Source organism: Leptonychotes weddellii, chromosome 6, assembly GCF_054177405.1.
Source record: "Leptonychotes weddellii isolate Sample4059 chromosome 6, ASM5417740v2, whole genome shotgun sequence".
Taxonomy (NCBI): Eukaryota; Metazoa; Chordata; class Mammalia; order Carnivora; family Phocidae; genus Leptonychotes; species Leptonychotes weddellii.
In genome coordinates this window covers 106303425-106324003 of record NC_138374.1, presented here as the reverse complement: position 1 = coordinate 106324003, position 20579 = coordinate 106303425, and the positions used below count along the sequence as shown (strand labels likewise).

Here is a 20579-nt window from a genome sequence, read left to right as displayed (position 1 = left end):
TTGGTTTCATGTGTATATGTATTTTTATACTCCCAATTAGTGTATAAGCTTTTGAAAGGGAAGTGTTTAGTCATTCTTTACTTTTCTTTTTCCAGTTTTACTGAGATATAATCAATATATGACATATCAGTTCAAGGTATTTGCACAACATACGATGTGATTTATACATGTTGCAAAATGACTACCCCAGTAAGTTTAAGTTAACATCGGTCACCTCACATAGTTAGACATTTTTTTCTTCTAATAAGAACTTTGAAGATCTTGGGGCGCCTGGGTGGCTCAGTCGGTTAAGTGTCTGCTTTCAGCTCAGGTCATGATCCCATGGTCCTGGGATCGAGTCCCGTCGGGGCTCCCTCCTCTGCGGGGAGCCTGCTTCTCCTTCTCCCTCTGCCTCTGCTCCTCCTGATTGTATGCTCTCTCTCTCCTATCTCTTTCTGTCAAATAAATAAATAAGTCTTTAAAAAAAAAAAAGAACTTTAGGGGCACCTGAGTGGCTCAGTTGTTAAGCGTCTGCCTTCGGCTCAGGTCATGATCCCAGGGTCCTGGGATCGAGCCCCGCATCGGGCTCCCTGCTCGCCGGGAAGCCTGCTTCTCCCTCTCCCACTCCCCCTGCTTGTGTTCCTGCTCTCGCTGTCTCTCTGTCAAATAAATAAAATCTTAAAAAAAAAAAAAAAGAACTTTGAAGATCTTCTCCTTTAGCATCTTTCAAGTCTACAATACATTATTGCTGTCACCATGCTGTACATTACTTTCCAGGACTTATTTATCTTATAACTGGAAAGCCCCTTCACACATTTCATTCACTAACCCCCATCCCCACCTCTAGCAATGACCGATCTGTTCTCTGTATCTGTGAGTTCAGATTTTGTAGATTCCACATATAAGTAACATCATACAGTATTTTTCTCTCCTGACTTATTTCACTTGCCCTCAGGGTTCATCTGTGTTGTCGCAAATTCAGGATTTTCTTCTTTTTTTGGCTAAATAACAGTCCAGTGTGTCTTTCTTTATCCATTCATCCATTGATGGACACTTAGGTTGTTTGCATGTTTTGACTATTATAAGTAATACTGCAGTGAACATGGGGTGCAGGTATCTTTTTGAGATAGTGATTTCATTTTCTTCAGATAAATACCCAGAAGTAGAATTGCTCGATCATATGGTAGTTCTATTTTTAATTTTTTGAGGAATCTCCATACTGTTTTAAAACTGGTTTTACCAGTTTACATTCCCACCAACAGTGTACAAGGGTTCCATTTTCTCCCCATCCTAGCCAGCATTTGTTATCCATTGTCTTTTTGATATTAGGCATTCTAACAGGTGTGAAATATCTCATTATGCTTTTGATTTGCATTTCCCTGATGATTAGTGATGTTGACCACCTTTTCATATACCTATTGGCCATTTGGATGTCTTGTTTGAAAAAAATGTGTTTAGTTCCTCAGCCCATTTTTTAATCAGATTGTTATTTTGCTGTTAAGTTGGAGGAGTTATTTATATATTTTGAGTATTAACCCTTTATTGGATATATTATTTGTAAATATTTTCTCCCACTCCATAGGTTGCCTATAATTTTTTTGATGGCTTTCTATGCAGAAGCTTTTTATTTTGATATAGTCCCACTTGTTTATTTTTGCTTTTGTTGCCTTTACTTCTGGCATTATCAAGACCAGTGTGAAGGAGCTTATTCCCTATGTTTTCACTTAAGATTTATAGTTTCAAGCTTTATATTCAAGTCTTTATTCCATTTTGAGTTGGTTTTTGTTTATAAGAAAGTGATTCAGTTTCATTAGTTTGCATGTGACTGTCCAATTTTCTCATCACCATCTATTAAAGAGATTTTCCTCTCCCCATTGTATATCCTTGGCTCTTGTAATAAATTAATTGGCAATATATGTGTTTATTTCTGGGCTATCTATTCTGTTGATCTGTGTATCTGTTTTTATGCCAATGCCATACTCTTTTGACTACTGTAGGTTTTTAATATAGTTTGAAATCAGGAAGCATGATATCTCCAGTTTTGTTTTTCTTTTTCAAGATTGCTTTGGCTTTTGGAGTCTTCTGTGGTTCCATACAAAGTTTAGAACTGTTTTTTTCTTTCTGTGAATAAATGGCAGTGGAATTTTTATGGAGTTCACTTTGAATCTGTAGAGTGCTTTGAGTAGTATGGACATTTTAACAATACTATTTCTGCCAATCCATTTGCATAAAATATCTTTGCATTTGTTTTGTGTCTTTTACAATTTCTTTCATCAATATCTTACAGTATATCTTACAGTTATAGTGTATGGTGCAGGTAGATCTTTCATCTCCTTGACTAAATTTATTCGTAAGTATTCTGTTCTTTTTGATGCAAATTGTAAATGGAATTTTAAAAAATTTCTTTCCTGATAGTTTGTTGTTAGTATATAGAAATGCAACTGATTTTTTATATTGATTTGTGTCCTACAACTTTATTGAATTCATTTATTAGTCCTAACAGTTTTTTGGTGGAGTCTTTAGGGTTTTTTATATATAATATGTCATCTGGAAATAGAGACAGTTTTACTTCTTCTTTTCCAATTTGGATGCCTTTTATTTCTTTTCTTGCTTAATTGCTCTGGCTAGGATTTCCACGTGGTAAGAGTCAGCATCCTTGTCTTGTTCTTTATCTTAGAGGAGAAGCTTTCACTGTTGAATATACTGTTAGCTGTGGGTTTGTTGTATATGGCCTTTATTATGTTGATTAACGTTCTCTCTACCCAGTTTCTTGAGAGTTTTTGTCACGAATGGATGTTGAATTTTGTCAAATGCTTTTTCTACATCTATTGTGATAATCATATGTTGTTTATCCTTTATTTTGTTAATGTGTTGTATTGCATCACTTGATTTACAGATGTCTAACCACCCTTGAATCCCTGGAATAGATCCCAATTAATCATGTTGTGTGATGCCTTTCATGTATTGTTGAATTTGGTTTGTTGATATTTTGTTAAGAATTTTTGCATCTATATTTATTAGGAATATTGGCCTGTAGTTTTCTTCTAGTGTCCTTGTCTGGATTTGGTATCAGGGTAATGCTGACATGGTAAAATGAGTTGGGAAGTGTTCCCTCCTCTTCTGTTTTTTGTAAGAGTTTGAGACGAGTTAGTATTAATTCTTCTTTAAGTTTTGGTAGACTTCACCAGTGAAGCCATCTGGCCCTGGACATCTGTTTGTTGGGAGGTTATTGATTACTGGTTTAATCTCCTTACTAGTTATTTGTCTGTTCAGATTTTCTATTTCTTCATGATTCAATCTTGGTAGCTAGTATGTTTCTAGGAATTTATGTTTCTTCTAGGTTGTCCAATTTGTTGTCATATACTTTTTCATAGTAATCTTGTATGATCTTTTATATCTGTGGTTTCAGTTGTAACGTCTCTATCTTCATACCTAATTTTATTCATTTAAGTTCTTTCTCTTTTTTTCTTGGTGAGTGGCATCTACTCTCTCCCATGTAAATATGGACATTGAAGCTGACTCCATCCCCAGCTTCACTTTGATGGCTACTGATTAATCTAAGTCAATTGTGGTGATCCCATCCTCCCCGCCTTAAGAGATAGTTTGAGGAATAGATATGTACCCAATTCTCTCCAGTGTGACCTGTGAGATAATATGCTGGGCAATCAGGTCAGATCTGGGAAAGATCACCTCTCTTTTAAAAAAAATAAAGGTAAAGGAAAAGATGTATGCCGACTCCTAAAACCACTACATTGGGAAATTTTTAATTGACTTCCTGTTACAGCAAATATTAGGTATTACCATTTAATTTATAATTCAATGGCTGATTAAATATACATTTTTAATGAGGGGGGATATTGGTTAAATAATTTTAGAAGTATCAATAGATAATATATTTGGAAACAGAAAATCCAACTGTCACTGTTTTCTTGTTATGTTTTTTAACCTAGAGGGATTTGTCTTAGGCTTCAGAAAGTTTGGCGATAGCTACTTAGTGATGTTTCAGTTACCCAGATACTCTCTATTTTTCTGCTTCCTTCTCCTTAGCTTTCATTGTCATGCTTGTATACTTCATGGTTATAAGATGGCTGCCGCAGCTCCAGGCAGGAAGAAAAAGAAGGGACAAAAAGTGCCTGCCAGTTGAGTCTGCCTGCTTTTATCAGGAAAACCAAAGGTTTCCTGGAAGCCCCTCTCTGAAATCTGGGATATTTATTTGCTACTAAGTGCAGTGTATCAATTTAATCTATCTTCCCTTCTCAAATTTAGCTTCAAGTATGTTAATTCCGTAACTTTTTTATTTTTTGCTTGTGTTTTATAAACTAAAGTTGGTATGTTAGACTCACTAGGTAAGACGTTTAGTTTTCTTTTTCTAAAATTTGCTTCTGAGCAAATATGTAAATTTGTGCTAAGTTCATGCAAATTAATATTTTTCATTGAACCAGGCATTGTGATAATTTTTAAATGAGCTTTGTATTTCTTATGTAAAGTTTTACTATCTTAGGAAGAACAGAAGACCTATTGAGCGTTTGAACTGAACTCCATTATAAGAATTATAATACAAAATACCTTTTTTCAGGGCCCCTTTTAAGAACGGAGATTCACAGTCCATTAAAAGAAAAAACGAGTAGTGTTTAAATTTAATACCTGATATTGCATTCAGGATTTATCTACAGAGACTTAGCTACTCTTAAATTGTATACTCAGCTCTATTTTTTTACATCCCCCTCCTCCCCCCACCTCTATCCTGTTCACAGACCTATTTATTCTGAGCTCCTGAGACAGATCATTGAGGTAAAAATTAAAAGGATAATTTAAGACTACAAGAAAATGTGGTTTCAGATTCATTGCTGGAGGTAGAGATGCCTGCTGTAGACAAGGTGGAGCCATATACTTTAGAAGGGGGAGAGAGACACAGTGGGGGCAGGGAGCGGCACTGGGGGCAGGGGGCCACGGGGGGGGGGGCAGGGAGAGCCACAGTGGGGCAGGGAGCAGCCGCCTGATTGTGGAGACTGGCTGAAATGCAGCATTCGGTTTCTGCTCGTTAATGGGGATTAGGCCTGGGTTCACAGTGCACCTCATTTTAGGATTCTGGATCTCATGTGGATGTGGAGAAATAGTTTCTGACATGGCTGAGCTGAGTGCTAGTTTAAGTCCATCTCCTTAGCTGAAGAAAATAAATGAGGTTTTAATGTTTGTGGTCCCTCCCGTATTTGTACCTAGTGTGGCTAGAGAGGCCCCACATCATAGGGGAGTAGGCAAAATATGTGTATGCTTCCGGATTGTTGTGAAAGAAAGAACTAAATAAATAAGCTAGTTCACTAATATTTATCGCTCTCCCATCTTTGTGGTCTATAACAGCATCTCTCCACATATGTGACTTTTATTTTTCCTAATCTTACTGTGCAGGAGGAGAGGAGTGGGAAACCAGGCTATTTTACTTCTGCGTCTCTCCGTTAGGGAAGAAGGAAACTCGCGAGTGAATCTACTAGTTATGTTGCTACAAATTTCTTGATCCAGTTTTTTTAAAGTTATTTACAGTAATTGTGGACTGTACTGCATGTTGAGGCTAATTGGAAACAGTGACCAGATTCTTAATCATTGTCAGGAAACTGCATTCAGAGAATGAGAAGAACACCCCCACTGGATGAATTGCAGCCACCACCATATCAGGATGACAGTGGTTCTCCCCATCTCTCATGTACGCCCTCAGAAATTGGGGACAGTAAATGTGAATTTTCCCACTGCAGCAACAGTCCAAGATGCTCATATAACAAGTGCCCAAGTGAAGGAAGCATAGGTCGTGAAATAGAAAGTTTTCCTAATAAAGGATATGAAGAAGATGTTCCAAGCGACAGCACCGCAGTCCTGAGCCCGGAAGTAAGTAACACAACACCTAGAGCTTTTTACGTGCATGTTATTGGAGGACGATAACCCTGTGCTTCTCCTCTCGGTAAGAAGGTTTTATCGCTCTCCTGTCCTTTGTGGCTTACGTACCAGTGTTATCCTGGATCTCCTCTTTATGCGGCAGACTTACCAGGACTGTCCGAATCCTTCTCCACCCACCCCCCTCCCTTTTCCCCAAAAGGAAGATGGGTAGCTAAAAATGAGAGCAGTTCACAAGATATTGAAACATATTATCTTCCCTGGGTTTCAACCTCAAGATAGGTCTTTCTATTTTCACATTTTATACAAAACATTCTGGAATTACTTAAATGTTTCTTTCATCTTGAGGTTCCTATTTATGTGCTTTTTATTTTTAAAATTATTTTATTTGGGATATTTTTACTTAGGGGAGATTGCTCATTCGTGTTTTATAGTTTTTCAAAAATGATGATTTTGCATTTTCATATCGTGGAATATGGAAGGGGTAAGTGATGTTCAACTTTACTAATGAAACTTGAATGCATGGCATCATGTGTTTAGAGTCGTTTGTGTTTTAAGTTATTTCCTATTTTGAAGCAAAAATGTGAATATAACAATAAAAATAGGTGTGTTGAACTTTTGAAGTCTCTCCATGTTCTAGAAAGGATTTGTTTTAATCTTCCTTTTATGATGAAAACGGTAAAGGTAATTTAAAGGTTTCCATTAGGTAGTATGTGCTTTTAGGATTTATTTCTTTCAGATTGTAGGTTTTTACAACTTTTGTCCCAGACAACATTTCACAATACTATAGTGTGTCAGTGTTCTTACTGGGTGAATTTTCATCTACCACCCAAAACTAAATAATGGAAGTAGAGCTATGAACAGAATTCCCTTAATTTTAAGTTTTTCTTATATAATTTCTAAAAACACATTTTATCTGTTACTACTTTTCTACTATTTCTAGTACTCTAATATAGTATCTAACTTAGAAGAAAATTCCACATTGGGATTTTAAGTTTAATCCATCAGGATTCCACAGTCTTCCCCAAGAATCCTTCCCTGTGCCCTGTGCCTGAACATGTCGAGACCACTGTTGTATAGACTTACCCGCCCCAGAGCTGGCCGGCAAGCTGGCAGCCAAGCCTGGATCGTGGAATTAACAACAACAGTGGCTGGCCACGATTATGCCAGAGATTTTGCTATAAGCTTCACAGTCAGCACATTCCATGTTAATAATCTCATCTTCAGGAAGTTATTTCCACTTTACAAACGAAAACATTCAGACTCAGAGAGTGAAGCAGTTTGCCCGCACATAAGCGCTCTCAGATGGTGGCGCTATCATCCAAACCCAGGTCCGACCGCACACAGGGCTCTTACCGACTAGATCCTTTTGCCCCTCTTGACCTAAATCATTGTGTGGGAAATTACTTCGATGCATCTGTACCCTCCCAGTACACCACCAGACAAGCTATTTCGGAGGACTTGTGGACCAAATTCAGATGCTTAGATTACGTGTGTGTGTGTGTGTGTGTGTGTGTGTGTGCGTGCATGTACGTGTGTGTGTTTTAATCTATTTCAAATATAAAGAAGTAAGAGGAGCAAGATGAGCTAGGTGTTAACACACTTAGGCTAGGAAGCCAGGAGGTACAGGTGGCAGGAACACACCGTGTGAGCCTTGATTTAAGTATTGCCCGTATGTCCCTGTCATTCTTTCTGCCCCATCAGTGTTCCCTTTATACGGTGTGATGACAAGGGCAAGAGTTGAGATTTTGTTAGGTAAATCTGTACACCCAGCGCGGAGCTTGTACTCACGACCCCCACCCAGATTGAGAGTCACATGCCCCACTGGCTGAGCCAGTCAGGTGCCCCAAGAGTCGAGATTTGAACAGGGGTGCCAAGGGCCAAAAACTTTGTTTTCTGGGAGAGATGCAGGGACAGGTACTCCTGGTCATCAGTGAAACTTGCCAGTTAGCCTTTTTATTTGCGTTTCTGCTTAAGGAACACACGGGTGACACAGCTGTTAGCTCAGAGGTGATGTGATCATGGCGTGGGCTTCACACCCCTTTCTCAAGGTAGTGCTCATTTGTTCTATAATATGTTTATTATGTCTATCTTTGGCATATATTCCAAGTTATTAACTTAGTTAATATCTGTAGTTACTGTATCTTCTGAATTTTGCCTGTCTCTCAAGTTATACTTCCTTATTCATTATTTATAGTTAATACAACCTTTGAGTTTTGCCCATATTTCAGAAGTTGCCAGCTTGCTCTCTGTTAACACTAATGAGTCTCTTGTATGCTGCTTGTTTTGTGTCTCTACAGCAGAATTGAATATATTCAAACAATACAGCAAATGCAGATTATATCAATAACTAGGTGCTTTTATAGCCTGTTAGTACAAAGCCCAGTCTTGTGTTTTTTCAAGTTTATTTTGCTTCCTACTGTTCCTTTAATAGATATTATTTATCAAATAGAAAATTCTTACTTTCTTCTTGGTTTATCCAGGATATAGCTATGTTAGAGCCCATCCACATAAATGACTGAACTGAAATAGGAGTGAGGGTTCCGGAAAGTTCCCTGGCAAGGAGGTCACAGACTGTCGACTACCTGTTGCTAGCTAACAATGATTCAAAACTTTATTTCAGACACCTTGAAAGGAAGAATTATTTTCTAGTTGTCTGTTACAGAACACAAATAGTAGTTTTTATCTGTAAGGCTCCCCCCTTTTAACCCTCTCTAGGACCTTATGAAATTTTTTACTTCCTTGAAAATCCTAGCTATTATGATACTATTTTAGAAAACATTTCATTGAAAAATCAAAGCCATGTAATTAATCATCTTTGATTGCCAGTTATGAAGTGGCATACATTAAACCATTTTTCTCTAGGCTGTCAGTTTTTTTGACAGAATAAGAATACGTTACCCTGATTTCATCATATTCCATTTAAAAAAAACCTGAATTCTTCTTTAAGAGTTTGTTGCCTCTCCCCAAGTATTCTTCATTTGTTATCTTTCTTTTCATACATGGTACCAACCCGGTCACCATAAGTAGACGTGTAAGATTTATAAGGTAAAAGACCTGAATATTTTTGGTTCTCTACTGCACCGCCCCCCCCACCTAAACTATGGCCTGGCACACAGTATAATAGGTACGTGTTAAACTGCTTTAAGAAGAGACCAATACGGTGGCTAAAAACCACCAAAGATTGCCTTTCATTTAACGACAGTCCAGGGTCCAGTGTGAGTAGGTGGCTTTGCTCTACAACATCATTCAGGGACCCAGGGTTTTGGTGCCATTGTTGGGTTTTGTCACTCTGCCGTCCCCTAGAGTACTGTCCTAGTCCACCTGGTCCAGGCAGAGCCACATCCTACCCGCCTGTCTGCTTGTGGGAAGACTGAGAAAGAGTGAAGGGCTAGTAATGCTTTGTGTAAACCTGATCTGGACATTTCAGACGTAACTTCTGTTTGCCTCCCATTGACCAAGGCTGAGTCTCATGAGCATATCAGCCATAAGGCAAGTATGGAAGTACAGGCTCTTGCCAGGCAGTGTTTTTCTGCCTAAAACTCAGGTAGATCTTCTGAGAAATGCAAAAAGGGAAGACTGGGACTAATAGTTTAGTGACTGCTACCACAGGCACTAAGAACAAGCTCAGCAACAGTTAGAAAATTGCAAAATTTGTCCACATTTCAAAATAAAAAACATTTAAGATTTATTAAAATACCTGAAGGGGCAAAGTGGTTATAGTTGAAAGGTCAGAGACCTGGGTTTGGCACAGTTGGTAACTAGCCGACACTCCTGTTACATTCCAGAGAGTTAGACTGGCAGGAATTTGAGACAGCTCCAGGTAGAATGGGTATAATTTCTTTCAAACTTATAATCAAAATGTATACTTTCAGTCTTTCTTGAACTTTTGAAATGTGTAGTCAGCAATTTTCAGCAGTAATTAACATTAAGAAATCATACATAGTTTTAAACTCAGATTAAAAGTTAAAGTGTAAAAATGTGTGTGTGTGTGTGTGTGTTACGGAAAATAAGTGTTTAGCTGCAAATATTTTTGAGGCCTTTGGATTTATCCTTTCATATTTCACATTTCCATTGATTTCCAAGCCTGTATGTGTTTACATTCTATTACAGATAGAGGCGTTTTAGAACAGACTTAAATGGGACCAAATTTTTCGATGGCATTACACTCGTATTTATGTTATCTCTCTCGCCAGCCTAATACTGAGCTGTCAGTTGTGTTGTTTATAATGTCGGAAGTAAAATATATTAGTTTCCTACAAAAAGAGATACACATTGAAGTATATATTTTCAATTCTCATCATGAAGACATATATCCAACGTTCTCAAAATTGTGATGGGGGATACTAAATTCTTTGTCTTTGTTACAGTAAGTTTGTGAGTTTAACCTACCACTTTTCCCACCCTGGCCCTGTAGAGGCGCTTTTGATGGTAGTTGACCATTAATTACTCTTTCTTTCTGACAGCAAATCAAGACAGTTTTCACATCATCTCCCTAAAGAAATATCAGGTGTTTATTTACATGCTAGATTAAATGATAGAGCTAAAAACTGAAAACATTTAAATTTGCTTTTCTCAGGATATGTCAGCTCAAGGATCATCGTCACAGCTTCCTAAACCTTTTGATCCTGAGCCAGAAGCTAAATACGGCACACTGGATGTGACTTTTGACTATGACTCCCAAGAACAGAAGCTTCTGGTAACAGTGACGGCTGTCACAGATATCCCAACACATAACAGGACAGGTGGCAACTCATGGCAAGTACACCTTGTTCTTCTACCTATAAAGAAACAGAGAGCAAAAACCAGCATCCAGAGAGGACCATGCCCTGTCTTCACAGAAACATTCAAATTTAATCACGTTGAATCTGAGATGATTGGAAATTATGCAGTTCGGTTTAGACTATATGGTGTACATCGCATGAAAAAAGAAAAGATTGTGGGGGAAAAGATTTTTTATTTAACAAAATTGAATCTTCAAGGGAAAATGTCATTACCTGTGATATTGGAGCCTTCTTACAATCATTCTGTGAGTATCTGATCAAAAAGCCTGAAGACGGTTTACGTCATGCTGTGTAACATATACATAATTTTTAAAAGCCATGATCAACCCAACAACTTTCTCAATTTTTTTGCATGTGATAATCATACCTTTACAAAATTTCTAAGCCCTGGCTAGGTAGGTATAGTTTTTCCTCCTTCTGGAAAAGTTGCCCTTGAAGATTATATGTGATTCATTTTATGTATTTTATCCTTCACAGGGTCTGGTGCCGTGTCTTACACGTTTGTTCCTTGGTTATATATTTATTAGATGATTAATTATGACATCAAGTGAACTCCTTGTAGAATTTATTGTTTTCTTTCCAGGTTAAAACGAAGGGCTCTAGCAAGACCGAGCCCTGTATCTTACTTAATATAGTGCAGAAATTATTTGCTTTTATAGAATATGTACCGCTGCCCAGCTCATGACTGATTATCTTTCCAGAACTCCTGTGAACTTATTTTTAAAGGTTCAAAAGAAAACCTGGCCTTGTTATACTCTGCACCCTTTTTAAGCAAAGATTTTACAGTATATCTGGGAGAATACTTAAGTTTGGACTGTGAGCTGCTCTCCCTTTTCTCTTTTTTCCTCCATGTTCTGATCACATACAAGTCTCTCTCTTTCTCTCTCTCCATATTTTTAACTAAATTCCCACATTGCAAAGCACAGGAGAGCTGAACAACTTCTTTACACTGGGGAAATACATTATGCCACATAGTTATTTAGATTATGAGAAAATCTGTGATATGCTATAAATGTAAATTATGAATTATATTTATTCCTCTCTGGGTTATACTGAATTAAAAGCATTTTTATAATACAAATACGGAGATTTTAGAATGGATGTATATTTTTAAGTAAAAGTATATTTTAGAGTTGTTTTTAAGCTTTTAAAGGTGTAAGCACAAATCCAAGATCAGAGCCTCACTGAATTTATACCAGATAACATTTGATCTTACAGGACAGTCATTTACAATAGACGGGTTTTTGTTTTTTTTTTTTTCACCATACCATTTTAGCTACATGATTTCAACATTTTTAAAACCAAATGGTGATAGTAAATATAGTATATCCCTGTTGGTTTGTAGGATAATAGCCTTTATTGATAACTTGTTATAATTTTAAATTGCAGAATTACCATTTTGGGGAAGTGTCCTTTTTAAAAATACAGTTATCAGTTTATCAGAGGAGAGAGAAAAGAAAGTCCAGGCAATACTTCAGAGGGAAAAAGATATTTTTAATAAAATTTGAATAGTCTGCAATTCTTAATAGGATTTTAAACATTTTCATGATTTGGTCTGAGTGATGACTAGTTAATCTGTGGAAAATACATTCTTTTAGAGAAGTACCTGATTTAAATTAAAAGAGAATGGCTGTGTCATCACGAGGTATGTATTTTGTGTTTATTTACTTCAAATTATCCATTCCCAGTTCTGTATTAATTATATTCATTTCACAATGAAAATGAAGCTATAGAAAATGATATGGTTTTATGTCTGGTCAAACTTAATTATTTCTGTACACACCTACAGTACATGTATTAGCTTATGGTCATAGATTCTGTATTTCTGGCAACCAGTACAATAAATTTCTGAGGCATGTTCACAAAAAGAAGATAGTGCTGGACAAACAGCTTCTAAGACATAACATTTAAATCTGAATAAAACCATCTTCTGCTCTTGGAGAATTTCTTCTCTACATTGCCACCCTCTCCAAATTTAATGCCTGTGTTTAATTGTTCTTCTCTCTTATCTTCTTTCTTGTTCTATCTTCTCAAAATCTCATTGCTTGTTTTTAGATTCTGTGCCAGAAGCAATTCACACCGCAGTTTTGTGAGGTCAAGATTCATAATTTTGTCTATCACTTGTCTTATCATAATAAAATACTACTAGAATGTGTGTGTTCTGTGTATGCTACAGTATTAATGTTCCCTTTGCTTAAGTTTTGATATGGAGAAATCATGCGATTATAGATTACATGGGTGATTTTAGCTTTAATTCTGTAAAATGTAATGTATGAGTGAGAAGTTCTTTCATAATGAGACATTTATTCTTGTAGCTTTTAAATAATTACTTGTTGTTGTTGCAAGAATATTAGCCTTTGGCAAGGGACAGTTTTAATCCAGCCAAAAAATTTATATACTCGGATTAAAACATATTTGAAGCCTAGTTATAGTTTACCTTCATGGCTAATAATAGAAAAATAGAATTCTACAATGTAACATTTAGCTCTATAGCTAGTTTTTCAGGAACTGATCAAATCAGTACATTGAGAGAAAAGTGACCACTATCACCCAAAGACTTTTTGAGAATTAAATCCTGAATTTTCCGTAGGGTAGGATTTAAGTTGAACTTTAAGATAAAGATACAGTTTGATCACTGAATGATAGAAAATATCCAAAGGGTTGAAAAAAACACGAGTTTTTTCCACTAGTTGTGGTTATAACCTTGGATAAATGATCTAATCACTTTAGGCATCAGGTTTCTCATTAGTAAAATGAGGGAATTAAACCAAATGTCCATCTCTCTCTGATATTCCAATTCTACTAGTTTATATTGGGAAAGGCGTTAGGTAAGAACAGAAATGGGTGGATTTTAGATGAGTTTTGTGTGCTAAATATATGACATTTTGTTCGGACACTGATTATGTTTTCTTACTCTTCCCTATCTTTTCAACCATCTCCTAATGTCTGAGAAAGCCCCAGCTACTAGTCCCCCCCCCCCGCCCCCCCTCCGCCCCCACCGGGGTAAGCTCTAAAGTTCACTTCCCAGTCTGACCGATAGCTAGGGCAGTCTCGTTATTAACTGAGAAAATAGGAACTATCTTCCTGGAAACCTCAGTGCGGACTGAACAGAGAAGAGGGTGCTGCGCTCACCTCATGTCTGCATGAGGCTGATGGTGGAGGAATCAGATCCTCAGAGTCAGTAAAAATTCTGAAATAGCTTTGCTGGTGCAGGAACAGCATTGGTGGTGCTAGACAGTGACAGATAGGAGAGGAAAGACCTTGGCACAGAAGTGTCCAGTGGGGGCAGCAACAAAATTTCCTCACCAGGCCAGTTCTGCAGGACGGCTTTAGGTTTTGCTTTTGAGAAGTTTACCCATAAGCCCGTTCTCTAGTCATCCCGATTCCTTTAGTAAATTACTATTCCACTTCGAGTTAGCTTCCAGGGTTTTCAAATAGGACCCTGACTGATAAATGTTGAAATAGCCGTAGGGTTTATTAGTTACTTGTTTTAGTGATCTCTTAAGCCATACTCAACAGCTAGAGTGTTATCAGTTACCCTTCCTGCCGTGGTACAGCCCTATTATAATTGGAATTTTTCTCATATACTCGGCTGCATTCATATGGCACTCTTCCCTAGTGTAGAACCCCAGTTACCTTCTTCACCTGCATTTTTGGCTCTGCATTCCTGTGTGTAACAGCTGCCTGGAATAGCCTTTCCTCCTTTCCTCAGTCCAGTTGTATTTCTTAGTCAACTTACTAGATTTCTTAATAGTAATGTAGATTTTTCCTTATGATTCATTAATAATGAGACTTCACTCTGTCTCTCACGAACATACACAACCCTTCCTTATACTGACAGTATTTAGTTAGCATGATGTGTACACAGTGTGACTAGCTAGAAAATGCGGGCTTTGGTCCTACAGCTGCAAAGGACTGCATTCAGCTAACATCTTGAAGGAGCGTAGAAGTAGATTCTCGGCCAGAGCCTTCAGGTAATAGCCCAGCCCAGCTGAAACTTTGATTTTAGTCTTGAGAGACCCTAAGCAGAGAACCCAGCTGAGCCCATATGGCCTTCTGACCTACAGAAAACGTGATGAAATTGAAGTTGTAATGCTAAATGTACTTAATAGGCACCCAGATGTCTGTGTTCCATTAAGTCTGGTTCCATGTTATATTTCTGTGTGAATGCATAGCATCTGTAGTAAGTAGACATGGGAGTGGGTGGGCTTGTCTCAGGGGTGAGGAAGATCCTCAGGAACTCTAAGACTTAAAGGCTGGAGAAAGGAAGGGTAAGGTAGGAAGAAAGAGATAGCAAAATATCACAGAAGCCAAGAATCAGTTATAAAGGAAGGACTGATCAACTTTGTCAAATGCTTCTAATGGAACCAATAATCTAAGTATGGAAAACTGTTCATTGAATTCAGGATATGCCAGTAATGGGTAGCCTTAGAGGGACAGATTTGGGTGGGGTAGTGAGGGCAAAATCCAAACTAGAGTGGCAACCATGTGGACAACCTTTACACCAAGTTTGGCTATGAAAATAGGAAGGAAGAAGAGACAGTTTTTGGAAAGTAGGGCTTTAGGAAAGATTTTTTGAGGTTAGGAGAGACATGAACATGCTTAAATACTGACACCATTGATGTCATCATTGGTGGAGGGTACAATATGGGGTTGCTAATTGAAGATGGGCATTATTTGATATGTCTGGGATGAAGAGAGAGGCAAAAATGTTGAGTATTTTTAAGACATGTATTTATATTTTGGATCATGAAATCTCAGTTGAAGAGAGAAGTGAAGAAGAGAGAAAGGGACTGATAGGCAGGGAAAGGAAAGGTTGGTGGACTGAAAATCCCAGGGATATCAAGGGACAGATGTGAGAGGAGGAGTTGAAGAAGTACAGCATGACAGGGGAATGTGCCTAGAGAGAAGACTGCTTTCAGTTAATGCGGTGGATGGCAAGGGTCCAGAGTGGGCATCTGAGAGGAATAGGAGGCAGAATCACTGGAGATGGGTAAGTTGGTCAGGAGAGGCCAGGTTCTTGGTGGTTAGGTTATCCACATGGACATTGAAGTCACAAAAGATACTGGCAGAAATTGAAGTGTAAAAGAAGATTGAATTAAAGATTATTGTTCTCAAGGAATGAAGAGGAAATGTCCAGGACAGACTGTCTAGGAGGACAGGATGACATAAACCTTAAAGAAAAATAAGTTATTCTGCCCTATAAATTCAGAGGAGGAATGTTTGAGAAAGCAGCAGAGAACTTTGCTTTTTGACCCTAAGGCACTTTAGGTGTGAGGGAATAGCCAGGATGAGAAGTCTGCAGAGGATGATGTATCCTCAGGGAAGAATTGGGTTTTGGTTGAAGTAAGATGTTGGGGTTCAGAGAAGAAACTAAAGTTCTGGAGGAGTTTATCATAGATCAGAAGGACCAGAGGCATAGTGAAGAGTTAGAAAAGGAGGAGCGTGATGGAAGTTTGTGGTAGTGAAGAAGTACAGAGAATAACGGAATGAATGTTAAAGCAAGAGACCTGGCCAATATCATCAGGGATTCACCTTCATTTAGATTGTTCTAAAATGTCAGTCCTGATTATAATTTGAATCTATTTAAATCTCAGATGTTAAAGTCTAATTTAAATCCCATCTTTATAGAAATTTGTTAGATTGTTTCTGATACAAATTTAAATTAGTTGATCTTCTCTGTCTTTGCATACCAAGTATGGAATCCTGGTTATTGCTGTGTGAATGTTGGTTGGAAGGATGGGTGAGTGGGTAGGTGTGGTCCATATTATTTCTGAGTTATTGCCTCTGATGCTTGTTTCTGCAGCTAGTCATATGTTTTCTTGTTATTGAACTTGTTCAGTGTCTTCCTTCTAGATTTTAAATACTTTGAAAATAGAGTCTGTGTGTTGGACTTACATGGTTTTAGTTATACTTAACTTTTCATAGAACTAGAATATAGGTGTTCAATGAATACGTGTTAAATTGATTTATTAACATGTTCAGGTAAACCCGATAGTTCTGAAATTCTTACTAAGGTCCAAATAACATTATTCCCTGACAGGTACCAGTATCCTTAAAATAGCCCTGTTAGGAATCTTCTATGACCTAGAATCCAATAAGCATGATCTTAGAGTAATTAAGTAGGAACACATCATGAAGTATTACTCCTAAATAATAATCAATGAGGGACATATATGTTTATATTATTTCCTATTCAAGAGTTTAATGCCACAGTCTTTTAGAGTGATCAGTCTTCCTCATGACTTACTGAAATGATGATCTTCTTTTGGATACTTGCTGTTTCAACCTTTAATTCCTAAAATTCCTGTATCTCAAAAATAGCCTATCTTTTTTGTTAATAGACTGAATTAATTTAGTTTGATATTTATACTGTGACTTTTATTATTAAGACAGGTAAATTATTGCTCATACTCTGTAATTGAAATATGTGTCCCTCTAAGAATCATACTTTAGTCTGTACTGTTAGCAAATGTCTTTTAAAACTTGGCTTCTCCCTTTTTCATATTCACTACATTCACATACTACCTTGTCAGAAATTTACATTTTCTAAATGTAGATTACACTCCTTCATCCTAAAGCAATTTAAAGTAGATACTTCACGATAAACTGATGATCACAGTTAACAGTTACTACATGAAGGGGAAAGCTGCATGTGTGCAATTTAGGTCCCTAGATGATAACACTAATATGACTCATGGCTCACTTTAGTATAAAACTAAATAGTTACAGACCTATTTAGAGACAGTTATTCAAAGTAGGTAAGCATATATTATCAGTGGAGAGGAATAACTCTAGTCTCACATGAAGAATTGTTATCAGATAAATCTTTCAGTGAAAGAAGCTAAATTAGAGCATAAAAGGAAGCTTTTCGTTTAAATCAGATCTTACTTTACAAGACAAAAAGAAATCAAGTTTAAACCCTATGTCTCAAGAAATTTTGAACATGCAGAAAAATTGAGTGGGAAAAACTGAAATTTCAGTGGTTACTATTTTGTATATGGAGTATAGGGAATAAAGAACATCAGCTCAACTGGGATTCATTCCGTTGAACCATCCAAGTGCTAAACTATAAATTACTGAGGACCAACCTATACTTCCTTCTTGTTTCGTGGTTTTTTTTTTTTTTCCTAAAGCCAGGAAATTAAAGAATAAGCTTAAAGTACAGGTATTGTGTTCCTTTTCTCCTATATTTTATTTTATGCAATTAACTTTTCCAAGATACTGATTTCAATTATTTGTAATACTAATGAGAGAAATTAACAAATGCTTTATGGGAAGACAGTACTATTTGATCAATTTAGAGTGGAATAAGGATTATGACAGTTAAATTTAGGTTCAAGAGGGCAGCATATTTCTATAATTAAGAACACTCTAAAGTGCATTAGCAAGAGGGGATAATGTAATGTACTTTATAGAAACATCATGGAAAGATATTCAACATTCAAATTATAAATATTGACTGCTATTTTTAAAAAGTATTCTTTTGGAGGGTCTAGATGGTGGACATCCTGAATACATACCTTCTTCGTTAATACCAACCAGGAGTTATATGCACTTCCCTTTAAAGGTGCGCTTTAGTACATTATCATGAGCAATTCCCTTTCTTCTGGGTTGTTGAACAATAATGGAAGAGTTATAGCCACTGTGCGTGTTGTTTATGTGGTGCGGTGGCTGATAATTAATGAACAATAACATTGAGTGAGGTTGTCCTTGAGGCCTGCCTTTTACAGATAAAAGAAATAGCAAACAGAAGCAACATTTAATTTTTTCTTAGTCATTTCCCCCCATCATGTTCATATTAAATAGCAGGACAGTATCCAGTGGGCAGATGTGTTCCAAAACCCAAATCCTCAATTTTAGGATTTTCATGTTTAAAGTCTTGACAGATAATTTAAAATAGTAAGTTCTTCACTGGAAAAATTATTAAAGTGGTACTAATTTTGAAACATGGTAGATATGAAAATGTATTTTATCAGAATATATTTTTTAAACCGACCAGTAACAATAATATTGTTTATAGTCTTTTCATCTGAATTAATAGTATTGAGGATGCATCTCCCAAAAGAGTTGTGGTTTTATCTGCTGGGACATTTATTTTGAACTTGACAGGGTTTAATGCTACTTTTCTAGAGTAATGCCTATTTAGGCATACAGTGCAAATTTAAAGAGAGCTGATAAATACTAATTACAAAAATGTTTTTCTCATTAGAAAATTTGAAATTTAATTTAGAAAAGCAGTTTTACATTTGACACATAAATGTTCTTGGAATGGAATACGAGTTTAAATACTGATCAGGCCTAGGACAAGGGAACTGAATTTTTAAAAATTAAAGTTAAAGGAAATCTACTATTAGTGAGTTTTCAGTCTGATCATCACATTTGTTCTATGGACTCTATAGGGACCTGTAAGGAGCCAGAAAATATCTCCATTTGACAGTTACATTTTACTTAATTCTATTCAGAGCAAAGAATAATTCTGGTCAAAAAAATGGTAGTACATGATAAGCCTGAATATCACTTCCCGCTGCTGTTTCTATTAGGCAGATATATTTAAGTGACTTCTATCACCAAAAATGAGCATGGTCGTCCTGCATATGCCGTGTGTGCTTACTCATTACTGGAAGCTCCTGTTCAAATGAAATGCATGTTTCTAAGTGTTGAGCATGCAGAGGTATTCTTGGCAAAAGCCTAATTCTCCCTAGTGTATATATTAGCGCCAGGGATACGACTGGAGTATGTGACCTGACTACTTCACAAGGTTGGGATGAGTAAATGAATGAGCTACAGGAAAACCTTCATAGACTAGAAATATTAGTTGTTAACTTGAAGTGAAATAGGTTATCCTTAATTTGAATCATTCTGCCATCATTTACTGTTTTTTAAAGATACTCTCGTGGTGCCTGGGTAGCTCGGTCGGTTGAGCGCCCGACTGTTGATTTCAGCTCAGGTGGTGATCTCAGGGTCATGAGATGGAGCCCCCGCGGGCTCCGCGATCTGGGGAGTTTGCTTCTCCCTCTGCCCCTCCCATTCATGCTCTCTCTCTCTTTCTCTCTCTCTCTCTCAAAAAAAAAAATGTACTCTCTTATCTAACAAAAAATAATGTCTTATCCTTCCTTTATCTAATCTTAGACCTGCAATTGTTTATATAGGCTATATCTTACTGGTTTATAGTGGTCTTTTTAGAATCTGTCACTTTGGGCAGCTGATTACTAGAATGGTACTGATTACATTTTTTCTAGCAGAAAAAGCTGATAGAGCTGATAGGAACTGAAAACTGAGTAAGTTTGGTACACACAGTTTTTAAATTCTCATGTTGTATCATCAAAGTATATAATTTATATAATCAAAATTATATATCTCTTAATATTCTACAATTAAAAATAAAGTGAACTAATTAAACTTTAATTTAGTTCATTTTTCAAGGAATAAGATATCTAGTTCATGGAAAATAGCATGTATTATAAGTAGATTTTTCATATTAGCTTAATTTGGGGGGTTATATTTTACTTTGAAATGAACACTGGCATTGTCCCTTCAGCTGTATTCATGTTATAAAAAATGTTTCTTTATACTAACTCGTTTGTGATTTTTCATAAAAGATTAATTACCAGATAGTGGAAATCTACAGTCTTAATGTCAAACTTGTTAGGCATCCAAGACCAAGTTTATATTTGCATTTGGGTGGGTTGGTGTGGCTTTGAGGTTGGGAGCATAGAGGGCTCTGCAGTCCCTGGTTTCACATCTTAGTTCCCCACCTCTTCCTGACTTGTGTTCTTCGGTGAATACTCACCCGCTCTGTGCCTTGTGTATTCATTCATAAAAGGGGATAGTAACAACAATAGCTGCCTCAGAAATGTTAATGAGACTTAAAGGAGATAATCCATGTAAAGAACTTAAAACATCATCTGGCACATATAGGAACTTGACAGT

At 36.8% G+C, this 20579-nt stretch overlaps 1 protein-coding gene across 1 annotated transcript in view; it reads left to right on the top strand.

The window, feature by feature from the left end:
* Window positions 1–20579, top strand: part of SYT14 (synaptotagmin 14) — a 106178-nt gene that overhangs the window by 45109 nt on the left and 40490 nt on the right. The window contains exons 3-4 of the mRNA XM_081824866.1: window positions 5585–5856; window positions 10442–10891. Coding sequence (XP_081680992.1) covers window positions 5585–5856; window positions 10442–10891 — 722 coding nt within the window. The remainder of the gene's footprint in view (window positions 1–5584; window positions 5857–10441; window positions 10892–20579) is intronic.